Raw genomic sequence first — 14,818 nt, 5'->3', positions numbered from 1 at the left:
ATTAAGCCAAATAGATTCATTTAAATGTAAGATACTTTCTGTTACTGCTTGCTGCCATTGTTTGTGCTAAGCTAAGCTAACTGGCAGATGGCCGTAGGTTTGTATTTAGTGAGGTACTACTCCTATTCCTAACAGATTTTAGAGTGAAAAAATGACAAAATAATAATGAGTCTCGTTCAAAATGAGCTCAAACTATTTTTTTCCATATCTGCACTGTCATTTCTTGTTACGTATTGGCTGAAACATTCACAGAGAGCAACAGCAACAAACTAGTATTACCTGCATTGATAGCATAACCGGTTTATCTTTACATTGTCTAACTAATCTAGCTAATCTAAACGGAAAGCATGGATTCTAGAAGAAATCAGGAAACACACATTGAGGCGAGTAATCAGGGAAAAGGCTTTGAAAAGTAAGGAAAACAGATGAAACCTATTGATGATAATTATAGTTTTTAAAGCCGTTCTCGGGACCCAGGTCAAAGGAAACACAATTTAGCCTTTAAAGCATTACTAATTTACCCAACACGCCCTTTTCCGGATCAAAATATTTATCCTGTGTTAATCCAAAACCTCTGTGTTTGTGTGTAGGTGTGCAACCCACTGAACCCAGTGCCCTTCATGCATTCTTGGTATTGTTGTCATCTGTGCTATTGTGTACCACAGACACTATTATTTAGTCACTTCACTCCCTCTCTCAGTATTCACTTAATTCTGCACTCCCAGGCTGCTGAACTTGATAAAGAGTCTGTGTGTGTGTGTGTGTGTGTGTGTGTGTGTGTGTGTGTGTGTGTGTGTGTGTGTGTGTGTGTGTGTGTGTGTGTGTGTGTGTGTGTGTGTGTGTGTGTGTGTGTGTGTGTGTATCAAAAAGGAATTAAACCCCATTTTGGAGTTCTGAGGTTTTTGAGGTCAGGTTTCCTTCATGTCACCACCAAGATCGATGGATGTGACCTCTGACTGCTCCAATTTGTATATAAACATAGCACCGTCCAATCACAGCATCGCGTGGGATGGTGCCAGCCAATCAGAGCGTCTGGCAGCATCATGCTCCGTGGCACTCCCATCTTTTGTCTGTCAGGATTAGTGCCTAGGCAACGCTGGTCGCCTGGGAGGTGAGTTTCCCAGAGCAGTGGGACCGGGACAGAAACAGGCCGTTTAGTCCAAATATTGCTTCCTTCCCCGGCCAATTGGGGAACAGAACTGGAGTGGTGTGTCGGTGCGGGTCACTCTATGGCTTCCAACTCCAAAACTTCCACCTAGGATGCCAACTCTAATGAGGTGACATCCTGAGCCACAAGCTTAAAGTGTGTTTGTCTGTGTGTGTGAGTAAGTGGGTGGGTTGGTGAAGGGGCTGTCCTTATGTGTACTCTTCTGTGTGGGACACTCTGTAGAAAAGTCACCCCACTCTCCTCCCGCTTTTCTGTTGGTGGACTACATTAGCCAGAAGGGCGGAGGGCCAGACAGCTGAAATCACCGCTGCTGATGAAGCATGTGACTCCAGACCGAGGTCCTTTTGTTTGGACAATCACAGCCAACACACAGAGTCCGGGAACAGCAGTGTTGCATGGGAAATGGCAAGCATGGGAATGGGAATTATTAAAACCAGCTTCTGTTCTCCAGAAAAACTGCCTGCAATGGGTTCTTAAAGTCACATCTTAATCATAAAATAAAGTTATTGATATAATTCATTATATTTTTGTCTAAACACTTGCCATTCAATGCATTTAAACTCTGTAATGACCTCTTTAGACAGTAGTCCTCATTGTTGGTGGCAGAGTCAACCAACCAAGCTTGATTCAAATTGCCTTCAAACGCCTAAGAGATTCATAGGAAACAATGCACGCTTCACATCGAATTGGCTGGTTGGATTTAACAGCGCTAACAAATAGAAATAATGAATTTGCAGCAACTCTATACAGCTCTGAAAGGGTGTTAGGTGATGGAGCAGTAAACAGAGTCCAATAACAGTGATGCTGGATATGCATGCCTCTTCTCCTGTGAGTCACATGCATGCGTAGGAACATAATTTCAATCGAAAGTAAACCAAAAAGAAATGCTTTAAAAGACATGTTATTGCTCATAATTGTATAAAAAGCCAAATAGTATCAATAACAATGTTTGAGATATATTAATCTAAACTTTAAGTGGTTAGGAAATTAGTGTTAAGATATGATTAATAAAACACACATCTAGCATTAATTCCAAGACAGTCATGTTTTTTTGTTTGTTCTGTTTTCGTGCATTCAAATTAACTTGCACACTCAGAAACCCAGAGACAATAGAAGACGAAGCCAAGATTGTCAATCAAGGTGAGGGACCAAAATAGAATCACTAACCTCAAGATTAGCCCAACACTAGCAGACTATCCACAATCATTTGCTGGACAGTAGCCAATCATGTTTTTCTAAGTGTAACTGAAGCCAGCTTCACACAGCGTACACTGGCTGAGGCTGCTGGATCCGAGCCAGGATAAACCGCACAACCCTTGTCGGTTCAGTGTCTGTTAAACAGAGGAAACAGTACTACTCAGTCTGTCCTTACATATATACCACTGAGTTCAGGAAGTTACATCACCACTATGAGCAGAGTTTTAATAAGAAGAGATCAAATGGAAATCAAGAAGATGGAGCAGGATGAAAACTCTTTGGTTGAATACTGCAAGGGTAGTGGATGATCATGATGGTGGTCCAATTCTAACAAAAGAGTGAAATATATATTGAAATATATGATCGGTAAACAGCTGATGTATCACATATAACAAAAATGTGTAAATAAAAAAAGCTTTCGACTGCATGGGAAAGAAAATGAATAAAATACTGTACATTTATGAACGAAGAGTTCACAAAATCAAAATCTCTACTCTTTTCTATCTTCAATGCTGGATTTGTTTCAGCTGTTTACATTGTGGCCAAATCACATCTATAGCCTCAACCCTAGAACGACACAAACACACATTGAACATGCTGTGCCTGTTCTCCCTTCACTTTCTGGCGCTAAATTCTAGTAAGCCCAAAGGATGACAGCCGGCTGTGTGCTCCGAGGACATGTAACGAGACAGTAGGTTACCTTGGGAGAACTTTACAGATTTAGCTCCACTATATTTAATCTCTAATTACACATGTATTCTTTTTCCTGTTTGGGTTAACGCCAACATGCCATTTTCCAATCCCTGTGCAGACAAACAAACGATGATTGTGGGTTAACGGCATAGATAATTTCTGAGCACTACTCGCTCTTGTTCCCACATGCCACAAAGTCATGTTAGAGGGATCTAAGCATGCATCCTGCCAGCTGTGCAAAGAGCTTAACTGATTCTGTCTTCCAGACACAAAACTGCCAGCCCTCTCTTTTTTATTTTTTGCCTCCCTGTCTTTTGGCTTCATGGGTGAAAGACAGCGCTTGAGGCCTGCACACATAGCCCACAAGTACTAATACCACATTGAAACAGTTCTGCAATCAAACCTTACTTTAGTAGTTGTTAACTAAAAGTACTCATTGTGTACTAAATTATTCAGTTTCAGTGTTTTTGATATTTCTAGATTATGTATTACTTTACTACTTCATTAATGTGATAGGCCTGCGTGGCATTTCACTGATGTGTTAATTCAGGGGTGTCCAAACTTTTTTGAGGGCCACATACAGAAAAATATACGTAGGGCTGGGCCCCTCACTAGAGGTGAGGTTTATTGCCTCATAAGTTAAAGTTATGAGTTCACAAAATCAAACAAATGCTGGTAAATTATGCTTGATACTTGAAAATGCTTTACAGCCTACATCACAGCTCTCCATAGGGTTTCATTTATCTAGTTGGCAGCTCATTCCTTAAAACAGAAGCCTGACATCGCTAATACTAATGGGAAATATGAAGGATATACAGTGGGGCAAAAAAGTATTTAGTCAGCCACCAATTGTGCAAGTTCTCCCATTTAAAAAGATGAGAGATGCCTGTAATTTTTATCATAGGTATACTTCAACTATGAGAGACAAAATGAGAAAAAAAATCCAGGAAATCACATTGTAGGATTTTTAATGAATTAATTGGTAAATTCCTCGGTAAAATAAGTATTTGGTCACCTACAAACAAGCCAGATTTCTGGCTCTCACAGACCTGTAACTTCTTCTTTAAGAGGCTCCTCTGTCCTCCACTCGTTACCTGTATTAATGGCAACTTTTTGAACTCGTTATCAGTATAAAAGACACCTGTCCACAACCTCAAACAGTCATACTCCAAACTCCACTATGGCCAAGACCAAAGAGCTGTCAAAGGAGACCAGAGACACAATTGTAGACCTGCACCAGGCTGGGAAAAGTGAATCTGCAATAGGTAAGCAGCTTGGTGTGAAGAAATCAACTGTGGGAGCAATTATTAGAAAATGGAAGACATACAAGACCACTGCTAATCTCCCTCGCTCTGGGGCTCCACGCAAGATCTCACCCCGTGGGGTCAAAATGATCACAAGAACGGTGAGCAAAAATCCCAGAACCACATGGGGGGACCTAGTGAAGGACCTGCAGAGAGCTGGGACCAAAGTAACAGAGGCTACCATCAGCAACACACTACGCCGCCAGGGACTTAAATCCTGCAGTTCCAGACGCGTCCCCCTGCTTAAGCCAGTACATGTCCAGGCCCGTCTGAAGTTTGCTAGAGGGCATTTGGATGATCCAGAAGAGGATTGGGAGAATGTCATATGGTCAGATGAAACCAAAATAGAACTTTTTGGTAAAAACTCAACTCGTCGTGTTTGGAGGAGAAAGAATGCAGAGTTGCATCCAAAGAACACCATACCTACTGTGAAGCATGGGGGTGGAAACATCATGCTTTGGGGCTGTTTTTCTGCAAAGGGACCAGGACGACTGATCCATGTAAAGGAAAGAATGAATGGGGCCATGTATCGTGAGATTTTGAGTGAAAACCTCCTTCCATCAGCAAGGGCACTGAAGATGAAGAGTGGCTGGGTCTTTCAGCATGACAATGATCCCAAACACACCGCCAGGGCAACGAAGGAGTGGCTTCGTAAGAAGCATTTCAAGGTCCTGGAGTGGCCTAGCCAGTCTCCAGATCTCAACCCCATAGAAAATCTTTGGAGGGAGTTGAAAGTCCGTGTTGCCCAAGCGACAGCCCCAAAACATCACTGCTTTAGAGGAGATCTGCATGGAGGAATGGGCCAAAATACCAGCAACAGTGTGTGAAAACCTTGTGAAGACTTACAGAAAACGTTTGACCTCTGTCATTGCCAACAAAGGGTATATAACAAAGTATTGAGATGAACTTTTGTTATTGACCAAATACTTATTTTCCACAATCATTTGAAAATAAATTCTTTAAAAATCCTACAATGTGATTTTCTGGATTTTTTTTTCTCATTCTGTCTCTCATAGTTGAGGTATACCTATGATAAAAATTACAGGCCTCTCTCATCTTTTTAAATGGGAGAACTTGCACAATTGGTGGCTGACTAAATACTTTTTTGCCCCACTGTATTTCAAGCTTGTTATGCATGCTTTTTTCTCATTAACTAAGATTTGTTAGAAAACGTTTTCAACTTGAAATGATGGGATTTATTTGACATTGCGCTCATTAACACATGAATACTAGTGTGTAATATATATATTTACATATATATTTAAGATGTACAATATAAGACAAGCACAAGTTTCATGTGTGGGTCCTTTTTCATTTTACTTTTTGAATTTTCTGAGGGCCAATTCAAAATGGACCACAGGCCACATTTAGCCCCTGGGCCATAGTTTGGACACCCCTGTGTTAATGCACACACAATTTAAAATGCTTTATTAACTGTAGGATAGTCTAACAAGTCAACTTTTCAACTTTGGGACGATGCATTGTCCTGCTAAATTAGCAGTTAGCGATTAGTAGCAGCATGTTTTCAACAAATAAAGGATGGCTTCCTTAAATTCATCATAACATTGGTATAAAGATTGTAATGGTAAAAGTTACTAAAGCTGTTAGAAAGCTGTAGTAGAGATAAAAATACAACATTTTATTGTAAGTGGGCTTCAGTGAATGTACACACCACTGTATTACCTAAGTGAAATGAATAATGGGTTTTAGTATCTATGCACCAACATGTTTCAGTATGTTTTTTAGTACCGTATGGGATAAGCCAGGAAGCTTTCATTACTTTCTCTGTAAGCGACAAATGAAACATATACAGCCATAGGTTATTGTTTAAGTGCCCGGCCCTGAGTGCACTTCCTGGGACTCCTCGCACGCACTCACTTCAAAAGTCGGGGCATGACGTCAGACTAAACGTGCGCATGGTCTGGTTTGTATAAACACTACGTGCGAAATGTTAACAAATACAAGTGTTGTTTCTCTTTACACTGTTATTTTTACACTCTATAAAGGTTATTTGCAACAACAAAAAAAGTCAGATCACGACCAAGAACCGAGGCGTTGCTGTGACAACCAGAGCAACAAGCTTTGTTGTCATTAGCAACCAAACACTAGCGCTCGGAACATCAGGCTAAGGTTAGCTCTTATGATAGCTAGCAAGTAGTTTACATCACCAAACAAACGCCAAGGTAACTCATATATATGCGACATAACGTGGTTTAGTTAGTTAACAATGGACTCAAACTCGTTGTACTGTTCTTTAGAACTAGTCGCCGGTAGCGGAAGTACTCTAAACGTTGAGCAAAGAACCGCTTTGCAGACTTCCCTGGTCATCCTGAAGAAAAACTACAAGTTCCATCGTGTCTTGTTTTGGGGCAAAATATTGGGATTAAAGGAGGATTACTTCATCGCTCAGGGGAGAGGAGAGGATGAGATGAAGGATAAAAAGTTTCTTTATAGGTAGGATAACCGTGGTTATGTGTTCCATTGTGGGAGAACTACTTTATATCTGCCGTTGACATTGTAATGTACCTGTTTGTCCTATGGTCTCCAGCTTCAACTGCATGGACTGGATGCTGCTCCCCCCTGCCACAGACTCTGTGATCGAGGAAGTGTCCAAAGCTGCAAAGGGTCGCTTCTTAGGAGACCCCTCATTTGTGTATGAGCATGTTGAGATCCGCAGGCCAGGAGGTAGGGCTGATGCTATACAGGAGGAGGAGGAGGAGGAGGTGGTGGTGAGTATAATCAATGATAAAAAGAAAATAGTGATTAATAGTGAGGTTGTAAATTAAACATAGTAAAAAATATTAAGCCGTACGCAGAAATTCAATATCTAGTGTTATTAGTTGGTGTTTTTTCACAAAAATAATTTAATTCATTGGCTGTAGGAATGGGCAATATATTAATACTGTATCAATATCATTATTTGAGACAATATTGTCCTACATTTTGGATATCCTAATATTAAGTGATCTTACCAGACTGTTTAAGATGTTCTATTATCTGCCCTTACTCACTTACTCATTAATTCACAGTACTAATGATTATTTATCGAAATTCTCATAATGTGAACATGTTTTGAAGGCATTAATAATCAACCCTACAATATTGTCACATATAGATAATGAAATATTTGGTCAACAGTATTTTTATTTTCCTCATATTGCCCAGCCAAAACTGTCTTTTAAAGAAAAAAGTATTTAACACAACAAATTGCAGCAAAGCTATATTTAGATCCAAACCAAGGAAGGATGTGGGACCAAAATTAACCATACAAAAAAACATGAAATGTAAGAAAAGTCAATGTCCTACATCTGCCAGCATATACAGTATATTTAGGCTCACAATATCTCCTGTCAGTTATCTCTGCAACAAACGAATACTGTAATCAAAGAAGAGGAAGTGAAAGAGAATTTAATCACAGAGAGCTTTCATTTTTCAGTCATAGATTTTTTTTCTGGCTGATATTAAGGGTATCTGTACAGTCCTAGAAACCCAGTTTTGTGATGCACTGTTTTGGGTTTCAGACCAAAGTGAATGAGGAGAGCCGGCTGGCCGTCACAGTTCACAAGATCGATTTCGAAGCATCTGTGGTACCGCGTGGCGCCTACGTCAAAAGTCCTCATGGCCTTGTACAGATCAACCGCAGCTTTGGTGGTAAATACAATCACGCTATTACACATGGTGTGCGTCCGTCCCATTGTGCTGCTGCATGTGGTGGACTCTTAGGTGTTTCATTTATTTGAATTAAGATAAACAGCATTTCAGGAAATATTCCACAAAATGTTGGGTTTTGCTAGGCCTGCTTTTTAAAGACACAATCCTCAGTTTTGAGTTACTTGCCCTTGTGTCCTCAGGCCTGTCTCACTCAGAAGCTGGAAAGCTGGACAACTACCTCCACTTCAGTAAAGCAAAGAATCTAAAGAATAAGTCCATCCTGGAAATGGGTGAATTAAACCCAGCCACCGACTTCCTGGATGTGCTGAGTGATGACATTCCTAAAGGTGAAAGTCTTTTTTCATCACACAAACATGTCATAAATCACAAGAGTTGTTTTTTAATGATCGCTGAACATTTAGAGGTTTATAAAGTAAACTACGTTGAGTGGAACAAAGTTAATCTCATGATCTGGACCCATTAACAAGCAGCTATTTTAAGCATTAGTTCATGTTACCTTTAGGCCTTTAGAAACCCAGAGGTACAACATGGTGTGTTCCAACTGTTACTACATTACAACTAAATGATGTGTGATTTAAGCAAACATTTTTGTGCTGATTCAACTGATGAAAGTCCAGAGTAGTTTATTTTGAGTCATTTGAACAGGAAAACAGTCAGTTAAGCAGAATAAAACGGATAAAATCAATTCTGTGGATAACCCACAGGCCACAATGAATTACGTTTTCTGGGAATATGTTGGAAGACTTTTTCCATACAGATGTCTGATGTGTGTTTGGTAAGAAATATGTTGGCCTCAAGTTTTTCCTAGAAAAATTACAGTTAATTACTAGCTTGAAATACACCTGAACATAAACCAGTTCATGGGAGGAGCACCACCTGAAACCAAACTGAAACATGATTAATGGGACTGCTTACATCTGTAGTAAATCAAACTACAACAATTCCAGTAATAATATCCCTGTTTTAGCCAATTTAGGACAAATTATCGCTGCCAATTGGTATTCAAAGCATGTAACTGTCATTTTTGTAAATGGTAAATGGACTTGTACATACATAGGGCTTTATCCAGTCTTTTCAACCCCTCAAAGCGCTTTACATTACATGTCATTCACCATTCATACAGAGCAGTACACTTTTACTGTAGGGAACTACCTTTCACACACATTCATACACCATTGGCCATGCCATCAGGAGCAAATTGGGGTTAAGTATCTTGCCCAAGGATACATCAAACCCACAACCTTCTGGTTGACAGACGACCGCACTACCTCACAGCCCCCGTCATTTTCGTACATTAAAAAAAAGCATGAACGAACATGCAGAGACTTGCTTCCTTGAGATGAGTAAACCTCCTGTAATCTGAACAGGCTTTTACATTTTTGTGTAATTTAAATCATAAAAAAATGTTGACTCTTTCAAGTTTCTGTTTTAAATCCTCATGGGAAGCTCCGACATATGAGCTGTTGAACTGTAATACATATGTTCAGGAAGCAAACAAAAAGCAAACATGGATGCTGTGCAAAGTATGTGAATAGATACCGTGACAGGAAAGATTTAGAATTAATTTAGCCGTGTCTAAATTTGGAGATTAGCTGCTTAGCTCGATGTGCTCCAGGCCATAGTGAATGTTGATAGAGTGGATGTACAGTAAAGTGGATGTGTGTGAAAGAAAAAATGTTTAGCGCCCATGACCAAACATGTAACAGATGTTTGATTTAGGAGAGCTTCCACATGTGTTTATGTTTGTGTGTGTTCTTTGAGTTGATGCGGATGTCAGCAGTGTCATCACTGCAGCAGACATTACACAGCTGTCTCAATGCCACACCGTCTGTACGGCAGATCGCATGCGTTTGCTAAAAAGGAGAACAATTTCACTTTTTCATACGGGGCTCTGGGGAAAAGGAGGTATGATGTATCTGCAGTGAAAGACAGGTGCTTTCCTCAGAGACCTTAAGTTGGGCTTCCCCTGTGTTCCACAACAATGTTGAAAACAGTTCCCAGCTCTTGATTTATGGCTTTGGGTTTCAACACCTGCAGCCGTATAGCTATTTATGACGGCGTATCAATGCCAGGTATAAAATATCAATTCAAAGAGAGGAGAGGGGTCTATTTCCAGGATTACGTTTTAAATTCATACGAAAAATGATTAACAGAAATAAACCTTGTATATTTTCTGAGATTATAGGTTATACGTTTGCGAAAGAAATTAGATTAAGGTCACAAAGAAAAAAATGCAGATATTACACCCCTCCCATGTTTGTTTTTTCTACAATGACCTTAATACACCTTTGAAGTAATAAGCTGAAGGCTAAATTCAATGATTCATGATTTGTCAGATCATTTTCAAAAAAGAGTTGATACAATTGTCTTAATTCTGTAAATAATCTCCCTTGGTGAGAAACCATTAATCAAAGAGCTTTCACACAAACACAGATGCTGCTCTTGATCTCCATTTCCTGAGCCAATGGGTTCATAATCACACCCAGACATACTGGGAAACAGGTAGACATCAAAATGCACAACTTGATTTATTGAGTATCCCTCGCCTCAAGCATGTGATAACCTTCTTGTTCTGATTTCCAAAGATCACTATTTCAGTCCTGCTCAGCATGACGTGGCGGTTATTGTCAGTCATTTACCTCGACTCTTCTTTGCGCGTAGGATCGTGGAGTCTTCAGCTTGAATGTGCCAGCAGCGTGCTCGTGCTTCGCAGCCTGCTGTGGCCCGGCCTGAACTTCTACCATGTGCCAATGACACCGCAGCATGGATACATCTATATCGGTGATGGGAGGAAGAATCTGGACCTTCCTTTCATGTTATAAAAACAGCTTTCATATTTCTATTTACAAATTCTCCACTTCTGTTGTTCACATTTGTCATAAAGTATTCTATGTTAATTATTCCCGGACGTTTTGTTGCTTCGATCTCTAAACAAATAAACTAAAGAAGTCACAGTCATGCAGTTTGTGTCTACAAGCTTTTTGTTCTATTTAGTTGTCCTGTACAAAAGCTGTTTCTATACAGTAAACACAGGTTGAGAGACCGAGTAAACACACACATTTTATTTGCACATTTGAGTATACACAGTGAAAATACCACCTACTTTGAAGCTGTGACACTGACCCAGTTGTTGCTCACATAAGGCTGTCAGAGAGTACACCAGCAGAAACAGAAAAGATGGTTCTGGGTGAGGCTGAGGACGATTCGTTTCAAAGAGTGACGCAGCTTGATAAACAAAAAGGTAGAATAAATACAGATGGGTGAAGCTTTTAGGCCTTTTTCCCAGGGCAAGATCTACTTGGAACTCCCACCCTCTTTCGTCCAGTTGCTACACGGATTCGTCAGGCTTCCTCTCCTTCAGTGTTTGGTATTCATGTGCTTGACCCCGTAACGCACATTGTTCTTGAGTAATGGGCTGCCAACAGCCATGCGCCTTTTACTCCACTTTAGTCCAACTTTGTAAATGGGTTTCACCGTGTCAATGGACCAGGGAGTCAGGTACCTGCAAACGAAAAATCATCGCTAGTTTCAGTTTGAATTGATACTGGTGCAGGCAATCGATGGTATTGTGAGAAACACAGATGTGTACATTACCTGTTCAGTTGTTGCCTGGGCTTAGTTGGGTTGCGGTTCTCTGGAGGTTTGGGTTTGTGATCAGGGAGCAGACCTGGAACACAAAAGGTTATAAAAAAATCCATGTTCTTATACTTGTTTGTATTTTAACAGAGGTTATTTCATTGTCTGATTCCCACTAGGTATAAAGAAAATCATATATATCAGTAGTTTTGACCATATACCTTGATATTGACGATGGTATTGAGGGGTTTATTACCATTGATGCTTTCACCAAATATTTACACAATGACAATTTGACTAAATAATAACCAGTAATATGATTATAAGGACTGAGAGGTGAAGGCAAACAATCGAAAAGGTCTGGTTGATTCAGAAAATTAAATCACTGTACTGAAATAAAGCCTTTAAACTAGGAAAAATACAACACTCAATATTATAGCCAAAATCTTAAGACGATATCTAATCCCATATCACAATATCGATACAATATTAAATGACTGAACAGCCCTAATTTACAAAATACAACAAGAGTGCTACTTACCTAAACGCAGTATTAAACAGGCAAGAGAGCTCAATCATTACATATCACAGAAATGATACCAGTTAAAATATTAATAAATTATATTCCTGTTCTGAATAAGCAATTATTTAGTACTGAAGAAGAACCAAAACGATAAGTAGAGTTGATTTAACCGTAACGATACCTGAATAAGAATTAGCCCTGTGTAACTAACTGCTTTACCAGCCTTTCTGTCTGTTTTGATGTCACTCTCTCACAGTTTCCTCAGATGAACAAAACAGTTCAGGTTGAATACTAAATTAATTAATAATAAACAAACAAATAATATTTAGAGATGTTTGGCTTCTTACATCTTTTCAGTGTCAGGTTGAACACATATGTATACGTCCTCTTATCTAAAACACTCACTTCTTTTTGGAGATATCTCACAATCATTACAATTGTGTCATCTAAGGTACCAAGTGTCAGATAATGAAGACATGTGACTTTGTATGGGACAAAGATTTAAAAACCGCAAACGCTGACCTGCTCTGTGAGCCATCTGAACACAGATGGCGATCTTGCGGTGTTCCTCAAGACAGAGACCAGTGACTCTCCTGGGCAACAAGCCTCCATCCGGCCTGATGAACTGACTGAGCAGCAGGACATCCTGGAGAGGGTGTTAGCGAGAAAGAATAAACCACTGATAAACGTTTCATAATGTCTGAGATCATGTGGTTATTACTGAGTATGCACTTACCGTGTAATTGTACTTGTGCTGCAGGTTCCATCTGTAGATCGGACATTTGGCTGCAGGGTTAGGAGGCTCTGGTGTCGCTGGAATGTTTAGTATTTGTCCCTCAATCTGTACAAGTGCAATAATATGTTAGGGGACGTTTATTGTTAGGTGGCCCAAAATAAGATGTGCTGATGGATTTTAAAAAAATTTGTATAGGTTTATATACAGAGTCCCTCTCTACCACGATATATCACTACTTCAGCAAAGCAGCAGCATTATTATTGCTTTTAATTTGTTATTCAAGCCCAAACTATCAGGATTTTTTCGTCCCAACATTGTAACATCTCAGTTAAAACTGTTGAAGCGCTGTCAGCAGCAAAACCATCATACTAAGTTTGACATCAGTTTGGTTGTACTCACTGTGGTAGTTTTACCCTCCTGCTGTTCCACCACTGAAAAACAAACATTAAATAATGTTAGGCATTTGATCTGAATTGTTTTACAGCCTTCTAATCTTTACAATGAGGTGTTAGCTTTTTATGATGCCAAGTGATAACATCCTCAGTTACAATTATTTTGACAGCCAGTTAATATAAATGTACTGCTATACACATAAATATGTATTTAGACTTTTTGTATTCCTAATATCTTCCCCATGTATGTGTATTTTATCGTGACTCTTTCCCCTTGTTCATAGTCATGTTTTAAAACACTACATTTAAAGATGTCAACACAAAGACTACCTGAATGGATTCTAGCTGTACACCGAAATGTACGTTGATTTCATTTATGTTTTAGCGTTAGTAATAAGACAGTATTTCCTGTGCATTGTACAGCAGTGGTGGAAAGGAACTAAGTACATTACTCAAGTATTGTACTAAGATTTAAAGTACTGAATGATACTTTATACTTCCCTACATGTCATAGGTGAATATTGTACTTTTACTCAACTACTTTAATTGAACATGTTTAGCCACTTTTCAGAATTGTTAACATAATGCATCTCTTATTAATAAACTAACTTTTTTAAGGTGTAAAACAGTAGAAGTATTCAATCTCACAAAAAATGTTTTTATCAGAACTGTGTTTATCGAATAGTAAACTGCTAATTGATGCAACAATATTATCAAATAATGTCCTACATATAATAATAATAATAATAATAATAATAATTCACACATTTATTATTACAGACCATTTTTTTCGGCAGAATAACTTTAAGTACATTTTGTTGATACCACTGTACTTTTACTGAAGTTGTATTCTGAATGCAGGACTTTTACTTGTAATTGTAACTTTGCTTTTGTACTAGTAAATAATCTAAATACTTATTCCACCACAGTTGTACACTTCTATAAAAGAAAAATACATACAATAAAAAAGATAAAGCAGCTGCATAAATGCCTGTCAGTGTCTTCACTTTACCATGCCAGCTAACGTTAGCTCCTCTAGCATTGGTGGGCTAAAATGTAAACGTTTGCAGGTAAATCTCACCTTGACGGATGCCTCGGCTCTGGATAGTTAAAGTCGATAGCTGGGGAACATTTGTCCGCTGTTGGAAAATCACATTGCTGCCCGTGGCACCCAATTTCAAGCCCGCAAATGAGGTCCAGACAGACCTCAACATACTGCGGGCTGCCATGTTTAATTCCTGACCTTCGCCTTCTTCGTGTCTTCCTGTGGGGTAATCTCGCGAGAATAGTACAGCGCCACTCACGGCGAAGACCTCGTATTACATCGAAGGTGTTGAAGACCAATAAATAAAACACACATTCCAGCAGAACATAGTTTACACAAGAAGTAAACAAATCAATTAAATTCCCCCGATGTACGTGTATGACATATGTTTGTATTTAAAGAACTGGCGTGATAGAAAGGGTTTCATGTCCAATAGGAAATTCCATTTCAAATACGGATAATAAATGCAATTATTGCTGTGATCTTTTATCAAAACCTTTGCCTCAAAAGAC

The 14,818-nt window shown here is 39.2% G+C and overlaps 2 protein-coding genes across 2 annotated transcripts; one reads left to right on the top strand and one right to left on the bottom strand.

Annotated features, from left to right (window-relative positions):
* Positions 1-6,482: 6,482 nt before the first annotated feature.
* Positions 6,483-10,969, top strand: rsph9 (radial spoke head component 9). The gene is made up of 5 exons (XM_063901393.1): positions 6,483-6,816; positions 6,911-7,091; positions 7,884-8,013; positions 8,214-8,360; positions 10,696-10,969. Exons 1-5 carry the CDS (start codon positions 6,590-6,592, stop codon positions 10,854-10,856), a joined length of 846 nt encoding a protein of 281 aa, XP_063757463.1. The 5' UTR covers positions 6,483-6,589; the 3' UTR covers positions 10,857-10,969.
* Positions 10,970-11,081: 112 nt separating this feature from the next.
* On the bottom strand, positions 11,082-14,555 carry mrps18a (mitochondrial ribosomal protein S18A). Its single transcript, XM_063901394.1, has 6 exons — positions 14,343-14,555; positions 13,269-13,300; positions 12,870-12,974; positions 12,656-12,779; positions 11,629-11,701; positions 11,082-11,536 (listed from the first exon to the last, which is right to left on the bottom strand). The coding sequence occupies exons 1-6, from the start codon at positions 14,488-14,490 to the stop codon at positions 11,392-11,394; spliced, it is 627 nt and encodes a 208-aa protein (XP_063757464.1). The 5' UTR covers positions 14,491-14,555; the 3' UTR covers positions 11,082-11,391.
* Between the last annotated feature and the right edge of the window lie 263 nt (positions 14,556-14,818).

This window comes from Eleginops maclovinus, chromosome 15 (genome assembly GCF_036324505.1).
Source record: "Eleginops maclovinus isolate JMC-PN-2008 ecotype Puerto Natales chromosome 15, JC_Emac_rtc_rv5, whole genome shotgun sequence".
Taxonomy (NCBI): Eukaryota; Metazoa; Chordata; class Actinopteri; order Perciformes; family Eleginopidae; genus Eleginops; species Eleginops maclovinus.
The sequence above is the reverse complement of the archived record's forward strand: the minus strand, read 5'-3'. Positions and strand labels throughout refer to the sequence as shown.

Coding starts and splice junctions, on each gene's coding strand:
- rsph9 (XM_063901393.1), top strand. CDS start 6,590: ATGGACTCAAACTCGTTGTACTGTTCTTTAGAACTAGTCGCCGGTAGC. Junction 6,817..6,910: donor GATAAAAAGTTTCTTTATAG/GTAGGATAACCG, acceptor TATGGTCTCCAG/CTTCAACTGCATGGACTGGA. Junction 7,092..7,883: donor AGGAGGAGGAGGAGGTGGTG/GTGAGTATAATC, acceptor TTTGGGTTTCAG/ACCAAAGTGAATGAGGAGAG.
- mrps18a (XM_063901394.1), bottom strand. CDS start 14,490: ATGGCAGCCCGCAGTATGTTGAGGTCTGTCTGGACCTCATTTGCGGGC. Junction 13,301..14,342: donor GAGCCGAGGCATCCGTCAAG/GTGAGATTTACC, acceptor TTTGTTTTTCAG/TGGTGGAACAGCAGGAGGGT. Junction 12,975..13,268: donor AGGAGGGTAAAACTACCACA/GTGAGTACAACC, acceptor GCACTTGTACAG/ATTGAGGGACAAATACTAAA.